This window comes from Nyctereutes procyonoides, unplaced genomic scaffold, assembly GCF_905146905.1.
Source record: "Nyctereutes procyonoides isolate TBG_1078 unplaced genomic scaffold, NYPRO_anot_genome, whole genome shotgun sequence".
NCBI lineage: Eukaryota > Metazoa > Chordata > Mammalia > Carnivora > Canidae > Nyctereutes > Nyctereutes procyonoides.
In genome coordinates, this window is record NW_026575141.1 from 1275249 (window position 1) to 1292950 (window position 17702).

General features: G+C 36.6%; 1 protein-coding gene across 4 annotated transcripts in view; it reads right to left on the bottom strand.

The window, feature by feature from the left end:
• EXOC4 (exocyst complex component 4) overlaps positions 1 to 17702 on the bottom strand; it is a 746310-nt gene that overhangs the window by 404598 nt on the left and 324010 nt on the right. For all 4 annotated transcript variants that reach the window (XM_055307533.1, XM_055307534.1, XM_055307536.1 and 1 more), the window contains exon 10: positions 13122 to 13218. In XM_055307533.1, the coding sequence (XP_055163508.1) occupies positions 13122 to 13218 (97 nt within the window). The remainder of the gene's footprint in view (positions 1 to 13121; positions 13219 to 17702) is intronic.

Consider the following 17702-nt stretch of genomic DNA (forward strand, 5'->3'; position numbering starts at 1 on the left):
TTAATTTTAGCTGCCCCAGCTTTTACTTCCAAGGCTGTAGGACAGTCTATATTCATCATCTAGATAATCTGACTCTGGGCACCCTGGCTCACTGCCTGGCTGGACCACAGAAGAGGCCCCCAGGATCTCTTACTTGCCTGAGAGATTCTTTGGTCCCCCAAGATAGGAAATCAAAAGAGTTCTTAAAAAGTTGTTTTGAAGAAATTTAAATTATAACCAGTATTTAAGATCCTAATGAGTTTTCATTTATTCTAAAATAATGATTGAATACTGTGTTCTTACAACAGCAGATTTCAGTGGTATATTGATACAAGGGATAATATAAAAGTACCAACTAGTGGTTGTTACTACCCGTGTAGGTGACTAGCACAGACATAATGTTTCCCAAAAGCCACCAGACACCAAAGAGGACATATTGTATGATTCCATTTATATGAAGTTCAAGCATAGGCAAAACCAATCTACGAACAATGACAGAAATTCTACTGATGGTACTTTCTCACCTATTCATGATGTGGTGGCTCACAGAATAAGGCTTTGGAGAGTGCACCTTGATTTTTAAAATAGTAACCACAAAATAATTACTGTTCTTCCACAACTGCAAAAAACTACTTGAGGACACTGAAAACTCCAGTACCTATTCCACTGCAAAACAGAAAGATCCAGCACTTCCAAGTTCAAAACCATCGGTCTTGCCAAAAACTGAAATTAAGGTCATTAAAAACCAGAACTTCTCTTCTGATATTTGCACTTGTATTCCTTGTATCTGGCTGTTCTTGCTTCTTTCGCTTGACTCAAAGACCTTTACTTTCTCATTTATGAAATAACAAAGTTTCAAGATAATATTGTTGCTTAGTAGTTTGAGGTTTCTTTTTGTTTGTTTTTAACTACAAAAAGAAGAAAAAAGGGATTTTTTCCCCATGAAATTGAAAATATTTCACTTGTGGTACTATATATTTTAAAAACCATAGTAGGGGAGCACATGGGGGGCTCAGTGGTTGAGCATCTGCCTTTGGCTCAGGGCGTGATCCCAGGGTCCTGGGATCGATACCGCATTGGGCTCTCCCTGCAGGGAGCCTGCTTCTCCCTTTGCCTATGTCTCTGCTTCTTTCTCTGCATCTCTCATGAATAAATTAAATCCTTTAAAAAATTAAATAAATAAATAAATAACCATAGTAGGCATTATTAATGATTAAATGTTCAAATGACAATTACTAAAAAGTAAAAAAGATAAAAATGACCAAGAAGATCCCTTGGTGTGTATACAGAAGCCTTTCAAACAAAGTAAACAAAAAAAAAAAAAAAAAAGAAAAGAAAAGAAAAAAATAGAAAAGAAAAAACAAAGTAAAATAAAGCAGAAATAAGATAACAAAATCAGTGTGTGTGTGTGTGTGTGTGTGTGTGTGTGTGTGTGTGTGTGTAAGGGAGTTTTCTGAGTGGCAAGCAAGGGGAACAGCAAAATAAATTTTCCAAATCATATAGAAAAACAATGCATAGCCAACACCCCTAGGAACAGAAGTTATATTTAAGAGACCAGGTTTTTCCTGTAGGTATTCATACATTATTTTTGATACCAAATTACATTATCAATTTAGGTTTCAAAATCAGATGTAAATGGGCCTGTGGCTGGACATAAGCTATTTCAATGAATGCTGAATAGGCATATTTTGGCTATTGCAGTCCAAGACAAATACATGTTCAGAATACATAAAACACAGTATACAAATTATATAAATACTACCCGCTGAAAAAAAAAATCTTCTCTACTGTCTTTTATATATAAGCTAATGTTAATTAATAATTATACAATTTAACTCATAGGAAAAAACTAAACCCAAAACATCAGCATATTTAGGCCAAAATCAGGGGCAGACATGATGACTTTAGGTTTATTTGAAAATACAGTTTCAGTCCCAGATTAGCTCACAGCAGAGGAAAGCCAGCTTTCTTTTTGCCTTACACATCACTAAGAGTTAACTTATATTCACATGAACAATTACTGGCACAGAAAAAAAAATAAAAAAATACAAACAGAAGAGAGATAAAAAGGACTGAGGAGAGAAGGAACTCTCTAGTTAGAAAGGGGAGTTCCTTTAACAAGTGCTCTACATAAAGCCACAACAGAATTCCCCTCTTTCCCTGTGTTAGAAAAAAAGAAAGTCAAAGCTAAAAAGATGCAGAAGTCTACTAGAAGTCTCTGGCTTACCGGCTTACCCAATGACCACCATCAGCATTAAACTGAAGCATGAAAAAGTAACCCAAATGAGCAAGACTGGAAGAAACCCATTCATACCGAGCTCTGAAGTTGCACAGTATATTAGAAATCACAGTATATTTAATCATAGATCTAAAGAGGGTAGACTCGACAACTCAGTGTGTAGTTAACTGCATTTCCAAGAAGGATGCTGCCTTCGAAGGGAAGCTTTCCCCCTTTGCCTAATTCATTAGAAAATTCTCGTTTCATAGAGTAGAATCTCTTTAACATTCAACCAACCAACTAGTTCTAATCCAGATTTGTGAAACAAGAAACAAAATGATTTTATCTCTTTTCAGTGATAGACATTTACATATTTGAAAAGAGATGTCAAATATTCTGTTTTTCTTCTGTTTTTCACTGAACTTGCCACTTTTTTTCTCATAGGTAACAGCCTGTCATTTCCTTCTAAGTGGACTGCCATGCCTGCTTCTCTTAGTGTTGTCATTGAAACGTGCTTGATATTTGGGTTGGAGCTTTGATCATCCCTCCAATGCAGTTGGTAACACAAAATTTCCAGTTAGTCACAATCACTGTTCAGCCCTATACCATATATAACACAGTTTGAAAATACAAAAAAGAAAAGTTCTGAAAAATAAATTTTAATCTCTGAAAGTTAATTTGAGGATTAAAAGCATTTAATATTGGGATCCCTGGGTGGCGCAGTGGTTTGGCGCCTGCCTTTGGCCCAGGGCGCGATCCTGGAGACCCGGGATCGAACCCCACATCGGGCTCCCGGTGCATGGAGCCTGCTTCTCCCTCTGCCTGTGTCTCTGCCTCTCTCTCTCTCTCTCTATCATAAATAAATAAAAAAAAAAATTTAAAAAAAAAGCATTTAATATTTGTCACATACATTCAAAAGCAGTTTCCCAGATGTGGGGTTTGAAATCTAAATGTGCCACTACGCAGTCCTTCACAGACCTTCACGGGTCAGACAGTCTGAAAACATCGCACTATTTTTCATAATTCTGAGGACAAGGGGGAAAAAAGGTATGTCTCATAAAAATGCAATAGGGTAGCCACATTTCCTCCCATGCATGAATAATGTATGATCCACAATGTTATTTGCTAGACTGTCTAATCACTAGCATCTTTCAAAATGCCTATATAAGCTTTAGCTCATTAAGAACAAACATGTATCTGTATAAAAATATCACATACCTATGAACACTCAGAATAATATTCTGCCAAATACCAATACACACATCAAACTGACATGGGTATCCTACTTTTGAGCATTTCTCAAAAATAAAAATGTTGGGAAAAGAAATACAGAATAATTATTTCAGCTTGTGACACTCATGCTTACTCTAAATAATCAAGCTTAAATCCCTCTTTCAAAACATACCACACACATATACATACATATATGTATGTGTGTGTATATATATACATATACACACACATATACATATATAAAATCAAGGAATGATCCAGGGACTATTGCACACTTTCTAAATAAAAGTGAAAAAAAAAAGTGGCAGAAACAAGAGGCTAAATAAAAAAGCTTTTAAAGCAAGGCTTCTTCTATTAGAAGCAGTTTTATTATTTTGAAAGGGGCTTCTATGATTAATGAAAGAGTGATAAAGCAAAAGTACTTCATACAACTATAAGCTTTCAATGTAGTAATAAGAGAAAGACAAGGTGAAAGGACAAAGTACCTAGGTTTCCCATAAATAACTGCTAAAAACAAACTATGAAGCTAAGGTACAAGAGTAGTTCTTTAGGATCAATGCTGTAAGAAGAAAGGAAATAAAAAGTTCGCCTTTATATTTCTGTATTTCATCCTCTAACAAATACTTTTTAGTAACAACAGAAGTAAAAAGAAATCAAAATATAAACAAAAACCAAAATAAAACCCCCCACACCCACTATTATACCACTTCTAGGTATGAAAGACTGCCTATTTCAGTATCATTACTAAAATGAATTTCCTTTATATTTTTATTGGTATCTGATGAAAAGAAAAAAAACATTCATTTCAGATCAACAGACATTTGCTAAGCACTGTTCTAAGTGACTCATTAATTCTTTAAACAGATATTTGTTGTATGCACCATTCATACAGAAGGTACATTTGAACTGCTATCTTCCCTTCATTGTGGAAGTAATGTTAGAAAAGGAGGTGAGAAAAAAAAAAAAAGGAGGTGACCATAAAGGGCAGAAATCAAGGTGTTACAGAATGCAGATTTGGAGTTCTGAAGACCTAAAATGGTCTTACCAACTTCATTCACTTATGAGCAAACAGTTAGTGCCAAAAAGTGGAAAAGATCTTATGTGCTAGGCCAGGTTTAGATTAATATGTACAAAATTCATAAGGAGTTTACTGAATGCCCTGAGTTATTTTCTGTAAGAAAAAGATGAGGTTTGTTGGCAAAGTTTATCACAAAAACCCCACAGGCCTTCTGCAAAGTGGCCCACCAAACCATACTACTTCTTTAGAAGAAAACAATCTAGATGTTCAACCACAACTGCTCTGTAGAAACTCTCAGCTATCCAGAACGTCACACGGAATAAATCCATAATGACATGTTGATAACCTTATGGCAAAGTTAACACTTGCTCTGTGTCTCTGGATAGTATTATCAAAGTGGACTACATGTTAAAGATTTCTTTTCCATTTCAGGAGACACAAGTGTCAGGAGGGACAGAGATTTTCACTATACCAGAGTTGTGCTAATGACTTCACCCTTGAAAACAGGGCTTCCCAAGCACCCCACATCCAGTAAGATGGTTTCAAAAAATGGCCTTTGCTGGTAGTCTTTAAGGCTCTCTCTAAGCCTTTAGAACCTTTGGAAGTTTCAGATCTAGTCCCAAAAGCTTCTTATAAATCCAAATATAATGCCCTCTTTGTCATCTGGGCAAAAAAAAGAGAAGTTTCTCTACTTTGACTATCCTGAGTCCAGAGCTTCTTGCTTATCTGCCCCATGGCGCGCTGAGCTCCGGCAACACACACCCTTCAAGTCCATCCCATCACTGTTCCTGCAACATCTCATCTTCTTTTCCATATGCCATTTCCTCTGCCCAGGTCATTCGGCCCCAGATATTCACACAGCATTCTCCAGCACTTTGTTTTCCACTCTAACCAAATATTATCTTCTCAGAAAGGTCTACCGACTGCACCCTAACTAAAATAATGGCCTTGCCTCCACCAGCAACTATGCAAATTCCTAACTTTTGTCCATTGTTCTTCCTAAAACTGTCACCACCTACTACTGTTGTCTGTGTGTACTCGTTGACTTTTTTACCGTCTGGTTTTTTGCCTCCAGACTAAATTCCCCAAGGGTAGATAAAGACTTAGGTGGAGGGGAGTCGACACCAAGTAAGTGCTCAATAAATTTTATTAAATGGATGAGCAAATGGATTTTTATTACGCTTAATTATAACAATGAATTTTATATGCCTCTGATCTACCAGTATTGTCAATGTGAGGAGTACAATAATTAATAAAACAAAAATATAAAATGCAAGTGTTAATCACAATTTGTCATTTACTTTGGACTATCATTTTTAGAAACATAACCTACTACTTTCATGGCCTAATCAATTTTGGTGCCTTTCATTGTTTGAGGTTTGATTTTGACCACTTCCTAACCTCCTAACTTCAAGCCCTGCTTAACAATTAAAGTGATTCCACAGCCAGGTCATGACGACCCCTTAGCCAATTCCCTATACCGCTGCTAAATGGCAGACACTACACCTGACAAGATTAACTTTTAGAAGCTACTCTTCTCTGTAATCAGAGACAAACACAATTACATATTATGATTACTTCTAATTATTCTAAGCAGTTCTGCTGTTTGCCTTAAGAAAGGCACACAGCTAACTGCAGAAATTCTGACCATCACCATAGTCAAGTTGCCAATAAGTTTTATCTCCCTAACTAATCTAAATGCCAACCTACTCCTTACTGACCAATGAATATTTCATTTTCTGTTCTACTCAGAAAGCCTTTAATTGCTGTCTGATTTTAATGAAGTGAGGCTGATAATAAATAGTGAAAAATGTTCAACGGAGGAAGCATCAGTGTAACATTTTTGCAACTTTAAATATCATCATCATCTACTATGTCTCCAGCCTCTTACCTCCATCAAGTCATCCTGACTGCAAACATCTGTTCTTCAATTGTCTCATAAGAAATGTACTTCATATATACAAGGTGATCATTACCCTAAAGAGCCAAATGTCTTTTAAAAGCTAGTTGAAGCAAAATAAGCAAAAGAAACATACTGTCATTTGGACTTTTACATTTTAAAATGTCAGGCCTTTGGAGTCCTTAAATATTACTAAAGCATTTCCCAGTCATACAATCACAAACTGGAAAGGCAGAAAGCAAAATCCAGACCTACCGATTCTGTTATTTTATAGGTAGGGAAAACTAAGACACACAGGGATTTGGCCAATACCAAAAACTAAAATGTGGTCACCCGTACCCACTCTCCCAGCCTACATTCAGTGGTCTCTCTATATATATCATGAAATACACAAATCCACTTCCCATCTAAACAATGGCTGGCTCCAGTGCTAAAAGAATGAATAAATAAATCACTTAATAAATTAATTTCCCGAGTTTTTTCTAGTTGCAAAATTTAATGTACATTTTCAGCAACAGATAATTAAGGTTAAATGAGGTCATAAAAGTGGGACCGTAATCCAGTAAAGCTGGTGTCCCTATAAGAAGAGGAAGCAGCTCCATCAGAACACAGTGAGAAGGTTTGTTTGGATTCAGGTGTCTGTATTCCTGGCCTTCCTAGCTCTCAAGACTAGGGATTTTTGGGGATTTCTGGGTGGCTTAGTGGTTGAGCGTCTGCCTTTGACTCAGATCCCGGGGTCCTGGGATCAAGTCTCACATTGGGCTCCCTGCATGCAGCCTGCTTCTCCCTCTGCCTATATCTCTGCCTCTCTCTGTGTGTGTCTTTAATTAAAAAAAAAAAAAAGACTAGGAATTTTTGTTTCTCAGTGATGGGCTACATGAAATCCCACTACTTCTCTTTGATGATTCTATGTTTGAAACCAAAAGCCTCCAGTTTTAAGACGGTTGAGTGCAACAGAGTCAAATACATAAACTTTGTTTTCTTTCTTTAAGATTATTTATTTATTTATTTATTCATGAGAGACAGAGAGAGAGAGAGAGAGAGAGAGAGAGAGAGAGAGGCAGAGACAAAAGCAAAGGAAGAAGCAGGCTCCATACAGGGAGCCGGACGCGGGACTTGATCCCAGGACTCCAGGATCATGCCCTGGGCCGAAGGCAGGCGCTAAACCGCAGAGCCACCAGGGATCCCCAATAAACTTTGTTTTCAATAGCAACACTCCTGACCAATTTGCCTTATTGGCCCAGAATGGATGCAATCACAAATGCACGGAATGAATGAATAAATAAATAAATAAATAAATAAATAAATAAATAAATAAATAAATAAATAAATAAATAAATTAAAAAGCTTGAGAATGTCTTCGAAATACTTTAGTTATATGCTGAATTTAGATTTGTAAAGGAATAATTTTTGTTGCCACTCAGATTTTGCTATTTGAAGGAACTGCAGTAACAATCTAAGGAACCATATATTCTCTGTGGAGGTCTTTTAGAGAATAAGTAATAGTGATAAATGAAAAAACAAAGGGAGAAATAAATTCTCCCACCCTCCCCGCAAAATCCCACAAATAGCAGCCAGAAGGTAATTTCAGATTTCCAGAAATGGCTACATTATTCATTAATTACAACAAAAAAGTGCTACTCTGTCAAACTGTGATTGATACCTCAACAAAATGCATTTTGTTGATAAAGTTTACCATGATGTAACCATTCAAAAATAATTTGTGTAAAAAAAGAAATCCAAATGCATGTCTCATCTAGACAAAAGAAAGTCTGTCATTCAAATATCACCATTCTCATATTTTGTTTCTCAAATTGAAGGCCTATAAAATAATTTATTAGATGACTCCATCCATTCCTCTTGACTGTTTCCAGAAAAAGCTAAAAGGCAGCAACTATGTCAGTGAGGGGGAGAACAAGTTACTAGGCCTATCTATTTTGGTGAAAGTATCAGAATCTACCTACATATAAGGAGAAACCTCTTCATTTCAATATGTTTTGTTCACTTAGAACCAGTGGTAGCAAAATTGATTAGATAAACTCTTACCATCAAGACCTTAAATTAAGGCTCTAGTTTTACACAACATCTTTTGAGGTTAAGCGTTAGAGCAAGCAAGATAATACTAGAGACTTCCTTTTTCTAAAACATCATTCTCTGAGACAATTTTTTGATTTCTTACCCAGAAAGAGAAAATAGTAAGGAAAAGTATTAAATAAACAAGTCAAGGGACCAGCAAAGTTAACAGGTAGCAAACAGACTGTAAGTCCATATACTTGTCTCTGACACCCTGTGAGATTTCTTACTGAAGAAACTGCAGTCCTTAGGAGAAAAGTATGAAAATAAACTTGCAAGGTTGCCAGATCTAGGACTTTGTACAATGATTTTATGGGAGGGCAGTAAAAAGGATGGCTAAGAATAAATAAAACAACATAACAGGAATCTACTGTGCAGTGTTCTTGAACAGGGTGGTTCTGAGTTTTCAGGACGGCAAACTTTCATGCAGCTAAAAGAATGTACTGCCAATGGGGATCCCTGGGTGGCGCAGCGGTTTGGCGCCTGCCTTTGGCCCAGGGCGCGATCCTGGAGACCCAGGATCGAATCCCACATCAGGCTCCCGGTGCATGGAGCCTGCTTCTCCCTCTGCCTGTGTCTCTGCCTCTCAGTCTCTCTCTCTCTCTCTCTCTCTCTCTCTCTCTCTCTCTGTGACTATCATAAATAAATTAAAAAAACGTTTAAAAAATAAAAAAAAACAGAAATCTATAAAAAAAAAGAATGTACTGCCAATGAAATAGAAATGATGAAAAGAACATCTTTAATAAATGAAGTACACACAAGCCATCTGCAGCGTTTCAGGAAGACAGAAGAATCCAAGTACCACCAGACATAAAGGAAAAGTACTGTAGGGAAATAAATGCCCTACACGCTTGAAAAGGTTTCTCCCTTCTAACGAAAAAGAACTCCATTCACTGAGTGAGACAGTGTAAGAAAACAATGACAGTGTTTAAATGGGTGATCAAAGCCAACTTGAGGTAAGCTCCTTCTGAACTAGAGTCTGGGGAATTAGGAGGGGGAACCGATGAGTCCTCGTGTCTGAAAAGAAGCACACAAGCAAGAGAAATGCTAGGTGAAAGGCTATGTGATTGCTCACTACTGTCTGTGTGCAGGAAAGGCTCAGCCGTCCACCTACTAGGTGCAAAAGATCCCACTCAGCTCTTTCCTCACCAGTCAGTGGTGTTAATGGGCATCTGTTTTTGCTGCCTATGCAGCTACCAAGGGAGTACCTTTAGGCAAGGATTTGATGTCATTTTTTCATTTCCCCAGGACCTGGCATAGAATGAGAGTCCAGTAAATAATCAGTGAGTAAAACTGAACAGAGGAACCTGGATCTGAACCTAATTTGTTGCAATTTTCACTTAAAATTTCAAATCCTATGCTTTACTTCCCCATCTTTCCATTCTTCCATGCTAACTCTCCCACTAGATTATACTATCTTCTACACAATAATATGCTAAGTCACCTTCACTTTGAGCTAGCACAGAAATAAAATGAGTGGCATACCAAAGGATGGAAAATATATGCACAGATACTATATTTAAATAATCCCATAAAAATAAGAGTGATTATTTCTAAAGAAGAGTCCATATTAGACTTAGAGAAGTGAAAACATGCATCCTAAGTGTCCGATACCCATTTGTTGATCACAAATAAGTGAATGACTACAGGAGAAATGTGGAAATTTAAAGAGTAAAAATGAAATGCACTAGTATGATAACGCACACTGACTCTCCTCATTACCAAAACTTCCAAACTTTAAAAGAAATAATAAATCCGATAATCACCAAATGCTGAAGTGTAAAAATTAGAATAAGAAAAAAAACCAACTATAATATCTTAATCATCTGAAACTCCATAAGCCCACTATGGAGATTCAGCTGAGACTTCATAATGGGCTTGAGAAGCAAGGCTATAATTTGAGCCAAAGGCTAAAGTCTATATAATGATCACCTGCTTAGAAAGGAATTAACTTACCTTGCAGACCACATAATATTCTTGTGATTTCCATGAAGAGTTACACAGTGAATGGAATGTAAACCGTATCATGCAACAAAACTTTCACCTGTACTAATCAGTAATAACATTCTGAATGAAAGTAGAGACAAACCAAGTTGAGTAAAACTAATAGTATTATCAAGCCTTAAAAGAACTCTCTTGTAAAGTAGGATAAATGCTAAAAAATAATTGTTAAGAACTGCAATATGAGCAGCCCCAGTGGCACAGTGGTTTGGCGCTGCCTGCAGCCTGGGATGTGGTCCTGGGGACCCGGGATCCAGTCCCACGTCAGGCTTCCTGAGTGGAGCCTGCTTCTCCCTCTGCTTGTGTCTCTGCCTCTCTCTCTCTCTCTCTCTCTCTCTCTCTCTCTCTCTGTCGCTCATGAATAAATAAATAAAATCTTTAAAAAAAAACTGCAATACACTGAACTCTATCCGTACTTAAGCAAATAATGCATTTTATTAACTGTGAAATAAGGATAGTTTTTCTTCCCCATTCTCCTAACTTCACATTTAGAAAAGGCAAAAAAAAAAAAAAAAAAAAAAGTTTAAAGGGGAAAAAAATCTTTTTTTTTTTTTTAAGATTTTATTTATTTATTCACGAGAGACAGAGACATAGGCAGAGGGAGAAGCAGTCTCCATGCAGGGAGCCCGATGTGGGACTCGATCCCAGAACTCCAGGATCACACCCTGGGCCAAGGCAGATGCTCCACTGCTGAGCCACCCAGGCATCCTGGGAAAAAATCTCTTGTAAAGTGGTGACTGACACTACGGCCAAAAAAACATCCAAAGGTCTTCTTTGATGCTTTGGAACAAATGTAAGCATAAGGATTACATTTATCCATGCCATAGTGTAATTCAGGAGTAAATTATGGCATTAAATCCATGTTAGGAGATGCCTATAATGATTAAAGTATTTTCCCATTTTCCTAACAATTAGCAACTCTAAGTAGAAATCAATTTAATTGAAAATGAGAGTGAATACTAAACCAATTACCAAAGTCAGGTGTAATAAAGATGAGCACTGTTACTTAATCTAGAAATTCTAGATGTTGTAATTTATGCATTTATATAGAAAAACAACTGAATTTATAGAGGAATAGTCCTAATTCTCTTAATGCCATGATTCTTAAATTCCATGATATACTTCCTGCAAATGTTTGCTAAAACAGATTTTCAAAAAATTAATAATTCTTTAAAAATCTCTTGTCATTGCATGACAGGATTTTTTGTTGTTATTTAATTTACATATTTGTGTTTCTGCATTTAAAACTAATTGGGTGAAGTGTTCCAATACAATTTTTAAAACTGGTTGCCTAATTAAGAGATCTGAATTGAACTAGTTCTAATGGATTTTAATCCATTAAAATTAATGAGAAGGTAGGGTAATTCCCATATTAAACTGCCTATGTTTCAGAAAAAACATATACAATATTTATCTGGACAATTCAGGAGCACTTGCTTGACTGTTATTTCAAATGCCTCAAATATTATAGAAGTCATGTGAGAAAGTTTAATGTGATTATCTGAGGCACCTAACTTTTACTGAACCCAAGAGTTTCTGATTCATTGTATGAAAAAAAGCAAAAATATACACTGGTTTATTACAGAGAAAAATATACAATTAATATTATATTGGATATCTATGTTCAAAGAGTACCCTATTTTACTGGTGGTCAACACCACCATAAAATTCACCATCTTAATCTTTTTTAGGTATACAGCACAGTAATGTTAACTATACACACATGGTTGAGTAATCAGGTCTCTAGAAATTTTTCATCTTGCAAATCCAAAACTTCAGATCCACTGAATAATAATTCCCTTTCCTCTCTTCCCCAAAAGTTCCTTTTTAAAAGTACTTAAGACTTAGAAGCTTTTAAAAAGGAAGTATCACAGATCTTTATTTAATAATCATCATTCCACAATAAACTGAGTGATATAAAAGATCTCATTCTAGTCAGCATTGAGTTGTCCTTTATATATAAAATCCTATATATGGCTGATAGAATGTCTTTCAGTTTTAGAAGTCATATTTGTTCAAAGACTTGCCAATCCTCAAAGGATATCTGAGTCATTAATGTAAATTAGTGAGACAGATCATGGGTTAGCCATTTTTTCCTGAAAAAGGCCAAAGTGTAAATATTGCAGGCTTTGTAGGCCATATGGTTCCTCTTGCAAATATTCAACTCTGCAACACTGTAGCACAGAGCAGCTATGGATAACACATAAATAAATGAGCATGACAATGTCAATAAAAATTTATTGGAAAAAAAAAAGGAAGAAAAACACAGGACAGACTGGATTTCTCCTATGGGCCATAAGTTGCTACTCCCTGAAATAAAGAAGGGAATAGAGAGACAATGACAAGAGAAGGAGAGGGGCAGAGACAGGGAATAGGAAACAAAGAAAATTATAAGAAAGTATTTATGGAGCATTACTACAGAGAACAAATAGGTACTAAACAATACATTAAAAAACATGTTCCAAAATAAATAAAAAATAAAAATAAAAATAAATAAAAAATAAAATAAAAAACATGTTCCATTTTCTAGGGCTTTACGATCCAAGTTTGTCTATAAAACAAATAATATCAACTCCACTGTTTTATTTTGGTTTGTTTGTTTGTTTATGGCTTGTTTCAACATTGACCTACTGGCATTCAGTACATTAGCATAAACAATGAAAATACTGACTTTCGTAAGTACATAGGATTTGACTTACCTTAGCAATGGATGGAATATGACAGTAATATTTCTGGCTCCAGGTTTGCAGACAAATTTGGTTCCTCCACCTTCAATTAAGTTGTCATCAGGACCGCCTTTCAGGAAAAAGAAGAAAATTTAGCTTACTAGGACTTTTACAAAAAAATAAATCAAGGCTATTGAAATGAATGTTATACTATCATAAGAAGGACCATCTTTGAAAACAGTTGTCTTCAAATCTATAAAATTATTTTGAAAGACTGCATCCAGTCTCTTCATTGCATAAACTATAGAGCAGCATTTTCACTCTGGATTGAGAACATGGAAGCTCAGTAAAAACAAATGGAGTTTTTAAAGAAATATTGTAGGGTAAAACCTAGTTAAACAATGACCAGTGTCTATCTTAGTACAGAACGTGAAAACTTTCCCAAAGAGAAAGTACCACTCAAGGTTGTCCAGGGCTATAAAGGTTGGAGCAGAGATCCATATAAACCTAACTGATCACACTTCATCAAATCTGAGACCCCACAAATTTTAAGATATGCTACTATAACACTCAATTTTTTAAAAATTCTGCAAATGAAACTATACAATGCTTCTTTATTACTTAAAAGAGTTTTTTCTCATTGAAAAGCTCCTTATGGTTGAAATACATACATATAAGTAGGTTATATAATTCCTAAGTAAATATTTAAGATTAAGGCTTTTAAAATAAATAGGTGTTTACCATAAATCTCTCGCATTTAATACAGAAATGTAAGAAAAATAAATTAAGGTGTTCTTACAACTACGTAATTTTCAGAATGCAGCTTTTCTTAATGACTCAGAGTTGCTAATATGCTTGTTTTATAAATGCTGTCACTAAGTGGGTTTCCTAAAGGAGTGAATCCAGTATTTTATTCCAGCTGCTAATACCAATTCTGCAAGGTTTAACGTTGATATGTACTTGATGTTATCAGAAGGTTTAAAGAGAAGGTCTATATCAGCTAAAACTCATACTCTTTCCTCAAACAGTCCTTAAGAGATCATCAATTGAAACACTGAAGGCTCACGGTATGAAGAATATCCATTCACAGTTTACACATACTGAGGCAGAAACAACTCATTCTGACTGTCTTCTGGTCTACAGCCACTATGATGCCATTGACCTAAGATATCATCCTAATTTCAGAGGGTCATGAAAAATGTGTATCTTAGGATGTTGGGAGAAATGCTCCCCCTTCCACACACTACTCATGTTACCTACCTACAATGAAAATTTGCAATCCCTGCATCCCTCTTTTATCCATTCTAGGAAGTGAAGTAACTCCTTTGGTGAAATTGAGAAGACAAAGCTGAGCATGCACGTCTCAGCAACCTCTTTATTGCACTTTAGAAACCAGAATGTCTGTAGGTGGTAAGTGTTGTCTCACAAAGTTGAAAAATAAAGGTCTTGCTTTGTCAGAGAAGGATGAAGTGGTGAGCAAATGTTTCTAATTTTGATGTTCAGTTAGCAAACTCATTTGGTTCTCAAAGTAGACTACACCTTCCAGTCTAGCGTCTGTCAGTATAAAGGTTGGTATTTCATCTTCCATCTACCTTATGTAATTTCTTAATAGTTTCCGAAATCTGACAAAAAGATAGATGCCATTTTGTAGGCTTCCCTTCAAAATCCTAAAAATCTACACTTAAAATTTCTTTTTCTGGGATCCCTGGGTGGCGCAGCGGTTTAGCGCCTGCCTTTGGCCCAGGGCGCGATCCTGGAGACCCTGGATCGAATCCCACATCGGGCTCCCGGTGCATGGAGCCTGCTTCTCCCTCTGCCTATGTCTCTGCCTCTTTCTCTCTCTGTGACTATCATAAATTTAAAAATAAAATTCTTTTTTCTAAGTTAAATATTTTCTTTCTAATTAGAGTTCTTTGCATGATACCAAGCACAACTAAATCTCATTTGGGTTTATTATCTATCTTAATGGTCTCTGAGGTAACTTGGAGATTGACTGATAAAAACATGTAAAGCCTCAGAAATCCATACCCCTGGATCATCAAGACTTCCCAGAGGCATCAGAATGTAGGCAAGTCCCATTTGGATTAGTTGTTTCCACCAACTAATCACAGCACAGCTTTTCTTAAGGAAAACAGAAAATATAATGGTATGTACAGCTCCTGATTCAAAACCATAAGCTATTTTTTCTCATTTGAAAAAAGAAATCCATCTTGTTTTACTATATTTGCACCAGAGATATAAGTGTTCTGCTAAGTCAGTGATTTTGCAAAAGGAGAGCATCAAGACTATCATAAACACTATTCCTTTGACAAAACCCTCCTCTAAAGGTCACATGGTATGGTTACAAACACAAAGAACAGAATAAATATATCTTATCAATACTTCTCAAAAATCATCAGATGAAGTCAGTATTGAATTATCCAAAAATGTGTATATGCGTAGCAAATAAACAGGTTATATTCTGCACTCCAGGCCCAACATAAATAATTTCCCATGAAGTAAACCTACACAATATAATGCATTCATTTACTGAATATATAAGCATTTCTTTTATTTTTTTAATTTTATTTATTTATGATAGTCACACACACACACACACACACACACAGAGAGAGAGAGAGAGAGAGAGAGAGAGGCAGAGACACAGGCAGAGGGAGAAGCAGGCTCCATGCACCAGGAGCCCGACGTGGGACTCGATCCTGGGTCTCCAGGATCGCGCCCTGGGCCAAAGGCGGCGCTAAACCGCTGCGCCACCCAGGGCATTTCTTTTAAAGACAAATGTGAGTTAATCTACAAGGATCTCCAATGATTTCTAAAAAAATTTAGGTTTTATGATCTTAGGTACTCAATACTTATATAGAGACCAGATTAACCTAGCTCCAGGCGAACTAGTAACATGCAACACCAAATGCAACACCAAGCGAACTAGTAACATGCAACACCAAGCGAACTAGTAAGATGCAACACCAAATGCAACACCAAATGCACTAAATGTTCATGCACTGCCATGTCCTGGTGCACACCAGGCTTTCATTTAGTGGCCTGTGCCCCCTCCTACCATTCCTTTAGGCACCACATCCAGCCTTCAACTGTCGGATGGCCCTCTCCCAATTGTCCACAATTCCATTAGCAATGACTTTACATAAAATAACCTATATAACCTTAACACAGGTCACCTGTATTGTCATTTGTTTTCTAATGCTTACATAACATTTTCCTGACTGGAATGGAACTTCCTGGAAAGTAGTTATAAAAGCATACATCTGCTGAATGAAGAAAGAGACCCACCTTATCAGAATGTTATTGGACTTAGATGAGAAAGTATGTGCGCAAATCCTTTGTAAACGGTCAAAAACCTAACATAAGCAAGCCTCTCTATGTCCCCAGAGTCTTACAGGGAACAGGTGTGCTTAATAAACATTTGTTGATGACAATCAGAGAACACAGATAACAAAAGATATAATACCAAAAATAAGGCCCCCAGGCCACTAGAAATGTCAGTGAGAGGAAGATTTGGCTGTGAAAATGAAGGATGATGGCTAGCATTCAGCTGTAAACTAAATAATAGTTGCAATTGTTCCCTGTTAGCTGCAGAAAGATCATTACTGCTTTACAGAATAGAGTTAACTAAATAAAAAGTAAACTTTGGGCAGGACTAACTCAACCCCCAGCCAAAATTCCACCTACAGGAACTTCATCTATGCTTCCAGGCCCACTGCAAACCCTATCTACCCTGCATTTGATGTGATTTCCTCTTTCCTACAAGCCCAAACCCAACCTACTAAATTACCAAAAACAACACTAACCCAGTAAAAATATTCTTGAAAATGCACAGGTAAAGAACCAGAAGTAAAGACTGTGGCCCAAGATCGTATGGTCTGAGTGTCTAATCCTCTGAGATGTAGTCTAGCATTTCAATATTCTGAGTGAGAAACAAAACTGGCCTCTCTTTGCATGCCTTCCCGTAATCAGGTAATCTGGAAGTTGCTGTCATCAACGTTCTAAGGGAACATATTCAATCCCGAGAAAAGCACAAAACGGCCAGAGCACCTCCTTCCCCTTCATTCATTATGTTTACAGTCTAATCCCAGCTGTCAGAGGCCGGGTGACAGGCACCAGAGAAAATGCTGAATGATGATGGATGGTTGCAAAGAAAAGGAAACTGACAGTAGTATTACAAGTAGAATATATCTTGTGCAGAAAGGAGAGGAAATGCTCTACTCATATTTCAGTTTCAAACAATGAGGACCATGGTATGACAGGCTCTTGCAGACAACTGGCAGGAGGCACCAAGGCCACCCAGTGACTGCTGGCATGACAGCATTTTAGGGCTCGCAGTCAAGGCCTTTCTTTTAGAATTCATTTACATAGAAGTAATTAGCTCCTTGGCTTATTTATTCCTTGATTCTTCCCAACTGGAATTTGAAGTCATTTATAATGAATATAGTCATTTTAATAAAACAGAAAAAGAAAACCCCAGCCTAAGAAATGGAAACAAATGTCCTCACTGACAGGATTATGGTACAGTGGGAAAACTCACTAAGATCCGTGTCACATCCCAGATGTGCTACTTAATACTCTAAGCGCGACAGAATTATTTAAATTTTCTGAGCC